Source organism: Engraulis encrasicolus, chromosome 15, assembly GCF_034702125.1.
Source record: "Engraulis encrasicolus isolate BLACKSEA-1 chromosome 15, IST_EnEncr_1.0, whole genome shotgun sequence".
Classification (NCBI taxonomy): Eukaryota; Metazoa; Chordata; class Actinopteri; order Clupeiformes; family Engraulidae; genus Engraulis; species Engraulis encrasicolus.
In genome coordinates this window covers 9,500,558-9,507,266 of record NC_085871.1, presented here as the reverse complement: position 1 = coordinate 9,507,266, position 6,709 = coordinate 9,500,558, and the positions used below count along the sequence as shown (strand labels likewise).

Here is a 6,709-nt window from a genome sequence, read left to right as displayed (position 1 = left end):
GGAGCGAGGACGAGGAGCTGATCCTAGCATACCTGCCCAGTATAAAGCAGCCTGGCTGCTCCACACAGGTGTGTGTGTAACTGAGAGCAGGACTGGTGCATGTGTGTGCGTGTGTGTGTGCGTGTGTCACAGATTCTGAGGCTGGTGCGTGTGTGTGAGAGAGATAGATATTCAGTGAGAAGTTGTGCAGAAGTTTGTGCGTGTGCGTGTGTGTGTGTGTGTTTGTGTGTGCACATGTGTACTCTAGGGATGTTGTTTTGTGAGAGAGAGATTCAGGGAGCACTGTGTGTGCCTGTGTGTGCATGCGTGCTCTAGGGTTGGTGTTGTGTGAGTGCATGTGTGTGTGTGTGTGTGAAATTGAGTTGATGGACCTGGGTGCGTGTGTGTGTGTGTGTGTGTGTGACTAAGGGGACACTGTTACATGTATATGTGTGCGTCGAAACCTTGGACTATGCCACCCGGGACCTTCACGCTCCTGCTCTGCCTGCTCTGCCTGCTCTCCATCTCCACCCTGACGTGTAGCACCTTGCAAATCCGTCGCCATGGTGGTGGCGGTGGTGGAGGTGGTGGCGGTGGTGGAGGTAAAGGGGGTGCTGATGATGGCTCCACCTCCGGCCCGCGGCTGATGCTGGGCTTCCAGGCTCCGCTTAACGCCTCCTACCCCTTCAGCGCCCGGCGCCTGGGGGCAGCCGTCAACCTGGCGGTGGAGAAGGTACAGTGTGCGTGCCTGAAGGTCAAGTGTGTGTGTGTGTGTGTGTGTGTGTGTGTGTGTGTGTGTGTGTGTGTGTGTGTTGTGTGTGTGTTTGTGCATGGCGTCTGGAAGGTCAAGTGTGTGTGTGTGTGTGTGTGTGTGTGCTTGGCGTCTGGAAGGTCAAGTGTGTGCGTGTGTGCGTGTGTGTGTGTTGTGTGTGTGTTGTGTGTGTGTTTGTGCTTGGCGTCTGTAAGGTCAAGTGTGTGCGTGTGTGTGTGTGTGTGTGTGTGTGCGTGTGTGTGTGTGTGTGTGCTTGGTGTCTGGGAGAAGGTCAAATGTGTGTGTGTGTGTGTGTGTGTGTATGTGTGTGTGCGTGCGTACATGCGTGCGTGTGTGTGTGTGTCTGTGTGCGTGTGTGTGTGTGTGTGTGCGCGTGTGTGCGTGTGTGTGTGTGTGTGTGTGTGTGCGCGTGTGTGTGTGTGTGCTCTGCGTCATGCCTGCCCACCAGGTGAACGCCAACCCTGCGATGCTGGAGGGCCTGGTGCTGGACGTGACATTTGTGGACACCAGGTGTGACGCCAAGGCCTCACTCAGCTCCCTCATCCAGCTACACTGGAGCAGCAACATCTCCGCGCTGTTTGGACCGCCCTGCCCGGAGGAAGCAGAGGTACCCATACACACCTCTACACACACACACACACCACACACACGCGCACACACACGCACACACACACACACATAGACAGACGCACTTGGTGTGTAACGTGTGTGTGTGTGTGTGTGTGTGTTTGTTTGTGTGTGTGTGTTTGTTTGTGTGTGTGTGTGCCTGTGTGTGTGTGTTCAGGTCACGGGTCTGCTAGCGTCATCCTGGAGCATACCGATGTTTGGCTTCGTGGGCCAGTCCCCCAAGATGGATGATGTCCATATCTACGACACTTATGTGAAGATCGTGCCCCCGCTCAAGAGGATTGGTGCGGTCCTGCTCCAGGTGCTGGTCTACTTTGGGTAGAACCACGTGGCAATGGTGGGGGGTGGCCCATACTCCACAATCACTAATTTTGAATCCAGACTAAAAACACATATGAACATCTTGGACTTTGCCTCCTAGCTCTTCTGTCTTTGGCCTTTGATATCTTTTTTCTTGTCCTTTTCGTGTCCTTTTTGTTACAGTTCACGTAAACTTTAATTTTGCCAAGTTGCCATGTTGCACCATGTCCCCTTTTGCCAATGTGCAGTTCCTCTATGTCTTTGTCTACTGAAATACTTTTTACATTTTATGTATTTTATTTTTGCTGCTTGAGCATGTCTCGCTTTTAGCTTTTTTAAATTATTTCATGTTAGCCTTTTAGTTTGACACTGTACAGAACTTTGGCCCGTTTAAAAATGTGCTATATGAATTAAACTTACTTACTTACTTACTTACTTAGGCCTACTTAGTTAATGAATGACTTGCTTACTTACTTACTTACTAAGGTGCTGGATTACTTTGGGTGGAACCATGTGGCGATGGTGGGTGGTGGTGCGGACTCCAACACCTGGGACAGGGTAAGTAATTCAGTCTGTTAATCAGTAAATAAGTGAGTTAAGTGAATTTTTACAGACAGTCACATAGTGCTTTACAATTTGATTAGACTATAGTGAGATTATGAGGAGGGAGATGTACAATACAGTAAATAAAATAAAACAGAATAAAATAAAATGCAAGAAAAGTCAAGAAAAGCAGCATACTAAGCATTGTAAAAAAAAATACCAGAAACAAATATATTATAATTAATAATATATACTGTATAGATTATAAAATAAATAAAAAAGTGTAGGTGGACACACTGTGGAAGAGCGTCCATGTGTGTGTGTGTGTGTGTGTGTGTGTGTGTGTGTGTGTGTGTGTGTGTGTGTGTGTGTGTGTGTGTGTGTGTGTGTGTGTGTGTGCCTATGTGTGTGTGTGTGTCTGTCTGTCTGTGTGTGTCTGTCTGTCTGTGTGTATGTGTGTGTGTGTGTGTCTGTCTGTCTGTGTGTGTCTGTCTGTGTGTGTGTGTGTGTTTGTGTTTGTGTGCGCACCTGGGACAAGGTGGACGTAATGTGGAAGAACGTGGAGGAACAGCTGAGGGAGAGCAAGACATTGACGGCTGCAATCAAGTTCGACTGCAGTAGCGACCAGCTCATCCAGAAAAACATACGTCACATAGCAACCGTCGCTAGGGGTGAGTGGATGAAACGCCATATGTAATGACATACTACACCGACACCTACTGTACGTATTGTGTGAATGAAAGGCCATTTTACGTAATTACAGACATTATGTAACACCTACGCAATGTGCATGGCCACTAGGCATGAGAGGATGAACAAATACATTCGATTCAATATAATTTTGTGTTTTTTCTGCTTGCAATCTATACTGCCCTACAGCGCAGTATCTTTGCTTACTGGTAAAAAAAAGTTTTCTTTCTGTCTGGGCAACTGTGTTGGCGATTAAGTGGGGATGACACTTCCATATAATACGTTTTAGGGTGGAAATTTATGCACACAAGAAAAAAAATATTCATTCATACACATTATTCTCGTGACTTTTTACCTGAAAAATGAAGTGATTTAGTTCTGTTGTGGTATTACTGGCTACGTTTACATTATGTTTTTACTGTGAATCCGAATTATTGATTCTGAATTAAATAAAGTTATTTTGCGACGTGTATACATGGCACTTTCGATTGGACACAGGACGCACGTGCTGAGCGAGGGGCGTGGGGGCGTGGGGGCGTGATTGCTAAACCTCCAGGACCTCCGTGTACTAACGCTAATGACAGCTGGTCATTTTCTGCCCCAAAATATTTACCTCAGCCTGGGTCAAACCTTAGGACATGGCCCTACGGCCTGGGTCTTTTAAAATGTAAATGTTAGCTTACCCGGCTAGCTTAGAAAAATGAGTGGTCTAAGGGTAATATGGAGTAACTTTGTTGTGCTACATCAGTTTGTGGTGCATTTTTACATCAAAATATGGAAGCCACAACATTTATAGTCACTTAGGGTCTTTAAATAAAAAAAAAACGTTCCTGTAAAAGACAGACCGGAAGTCCGCCATTTTTCTTTCTTGAAAGAGGGCTTGCATCATCGCGTGCCCAACAACCATGCGTGGAACAGTGGAATTGTTGTTAAAGGGGAATAAAAGGTTGCATGACTGAGGAAAGTGTTTATTCGGAATTAAAAGATGAATAAACCACCCACTTTATTCGGAGTAAACTTAATTCCAGTTCGGTAAGGGTTTACGTTATGTTTTTAAAGTGGAATTAAGTTTTATTCAGAATTAAAGTGAGTTAAATTGGATTTAAAATCGTCATGTAAACGTAAGGACTGTCTGTGTGTCTGTGTGTGCGTCCTGCAGTGATCGTGGTGCTGAGTAACGCTGAGGATGCCACTGCCCTGCTTCAGGAGGCAGAGCGGCAGGGCCTGATGTCATCAGGGGAGTACGTCTTCATACTGCTGCAGCAGTTTGAGGTCAGTGGCAGTCTGGTGAGTCGACTCGATCGCCAGGCCTAGTGGAGATGTGTACAGTAGACGCCATGGAGAGGCGAAACGAAATGAAACGAAGCAACCGCAACCGCTTGCACAGCCAACAGCCATGAGTGTGACTATTCTGAACACATACACTAACACACACACTCAAGAGAGTCTGTCATGTCTATGCCTGTCAACAAATGGGAGAAGCAGACCTCAGTGTGCTCATATGAATGTACTGTTAAATTTTCACTTTTTTAGAGAGACTTTAAAATGTAATATGCCATCAAAGGATAAGTAGTAAAAGCACACCAGACAACATTTACAGGCTATTAATCATCTCTGTTAGTTGAAGCATAATTAAATGCATCTTAACGCTTCAAGACATGGCCCCTGTTATAAACTTGCTGTTACCAGAATGGCAATGATGTAACCAATGATGTGACCAAGATAAAATGTATTACTAAAGGCCTGGTGTAATGTTGCAGTGGTGTAGTTCTATGGTAAATTTAAAGCAAACTATATAGTACATTTTTCCAATGACTATTACAGCGTTCTACTGGTGGCATACATTATGGAGCTACAGCCACGGGTATGTTGGAACATGTTTGCAAGTTGAAGACCATTTGGCTTGTATTCCTCAGAAGAAGTCAGCAGTACTGACATTCAGTGCTGGCCTGTGTGTAAAGGTTCCTTTCAAAAAAACAAAATGTTGCCTGGTGTGTCTTTAAGTTTGCATCAGCTGTCAGAACAAGCATAGTCTGGTTGCTGTGCACAAAACCCTCATCTCGTCCTTCTAGCCCATGAGCAGAACACAAGGTTCTGTGCAGAACCAAAAAGGTTGTAAGCAGAAACTGAAAAATCTCAATGATGTTTCCTTTTACATGGTCTCAGCATTAGATGTTTGAAGAGGTTCTGCTTAAACCTGCATAACTTGCATGACGAGGATCTCTTAAAGGGGTATGCCACTATTTTGGGGCTTAATACAGTTAAAATCGTTGGCTGGGGTTTATAAAGGTGGTAAAGTGTCTTATTTTTCATGTTGAGCATTGTCTTGCTTTAAGACACGTTAAAAGAGGGAATATGTCACTAAGCTACTGAAAGTCAATTGATCCGTGTAGCATTGTAGCATGCTACACGGATCAATTGACTTTCACTAGCTTAGCGACATGCTCCCTCTTTTAACTTGTCTTAAAGCAAGACAACGGCTTACATGAAAAATAAGACACTTTACCACCTTTATAAACCCTGGCCAACGATTTTAACTGTATTAAGCCCCAAAATAGTGGCATACCCCTTTAAGCTTATGATACTGTCACCCAGGGCCGGTTCTGGCTTATTTGGTGCCCTAGGCGAGTTTGATTTCTGGCGCCCCCCCCCGCCCCCCCCCCCCCCCCCCCCCCCTCCCCCTACCTTTGAAAGAAAAAAAAAATCTTTCTTATACCTCACAGAACACAAGACTAATATCCTTAGTAAGCTTAACTAAATAGCATCAAGAACAATAACCGTTTTTCATCAAATGGATTTGTGGTTCTTTTTGACAGGCGACCAACACATCAGATTGAGTCGCATGAAAGTAGCTTCACTGTGTGGTGTGTTGGATGTGATGGTGGTGGGGCCCCCAACCCCAGATGAGAGGGAGGTTATCAATGTGTTTGAATTGTAACGTGAAATTGAAATGCCAGGAGAGTGATACAGTACATTTGCATGTAAAATGCATGTGTAGACAATAAGCCTACCAAGGAGGTCTGCATTGATCTACACTATCTACAGCATCACAAAGCATGGCAGCATACAATTTTAATAAGCTACACATTTGTGCTGTCTTCCAAACCAATTTCATTTCTGGACTGGAAATAGTGGTGCATTTGTGAGTAGGAGAATGAGAAGGGGGCTATCTATGTGTTTGGAGGGACAGGGTGAGAGAAAGGGAGAAGAGCTGTCACGCTATTGAATTTCATAATATACAAAATATAGTAAATAGCCTCACTTGTCTGCTGTGCATGGTTCTGTTACATGATTAATGTAGGCTATGTCATTCTGGTCTGGAAATTAATGTTTTTTTAAGCTTACAACAAGCAGGTAATTCATGTGGATGGAAGGAGATATGGCAGCTAAAATTGTTTTAAACATTGCACCAGTCTTACTTTACATTGCTTGTCAACCTAAGCAAGTATTATGATATCAGGTGGGTGTTAGTGAGTAGTGAGTAGGCTACTAACAGCTACTTTACTGGATTTCATTGCTTGGCATGCTAACTAGCGATTTCTCTGATCAAAAACAAAGCTCTTTTTCTCTCTAATTCCAAATAGTAACCTCATAACTATTAGGCTTTCCATAATCACAAACGGTTGCTGATTAAATCACATAGTTCCAAAACACCCTTTGAAACTCCTGCAACATGCAATGAGTGGTTTAATGAGAACATAATAATCTCCATCCAGCAGAGCAGCACTACTGTTTGCGCTTGCCCCCTCTGTCTCTCGAGTGAGTCTCCAAATTCAAAATAGACCGCACGCTGTCACT

General features: G+C 44.5%; 1 protein-coding gene across 1 annotated transcript in view; it reads left to right on the top strand.

Moving 5' to 3' along the window:
- The first annotated feature begins 451 nt into the window (after positions 1-451).
- The window catches only part of gucy2g (guanylate cyclase 2g), a 29,473-nt gene continuing 23,215 nt past the window's right edge, over positions 452-6,709 (top strand). Inside the window, exons 1-6 of the mRNA XM_063218150.1 lie at positions 452-712; positions 1,200-1,358; positions 1,536-1,679; positions 2,165-2,236; positions 2,760-2,892; positions 4,071-4,198. Coding sequence (XP_063074220.1) covers positions 452-712; positions 1,200-1,358; positions 1,536-1,679; positions 2,165-2,236; positions 2,760-2,892; positions 4,071-4,198 — 897 coding nt within the window. The remainder of the gene's footprint in view (positions 713-1,199; positions 1,359-1,535; positions 1,680-2,164; positions 2,237-2,759; positions 2,893-4,070; positions 4,199-6,709) is intronic.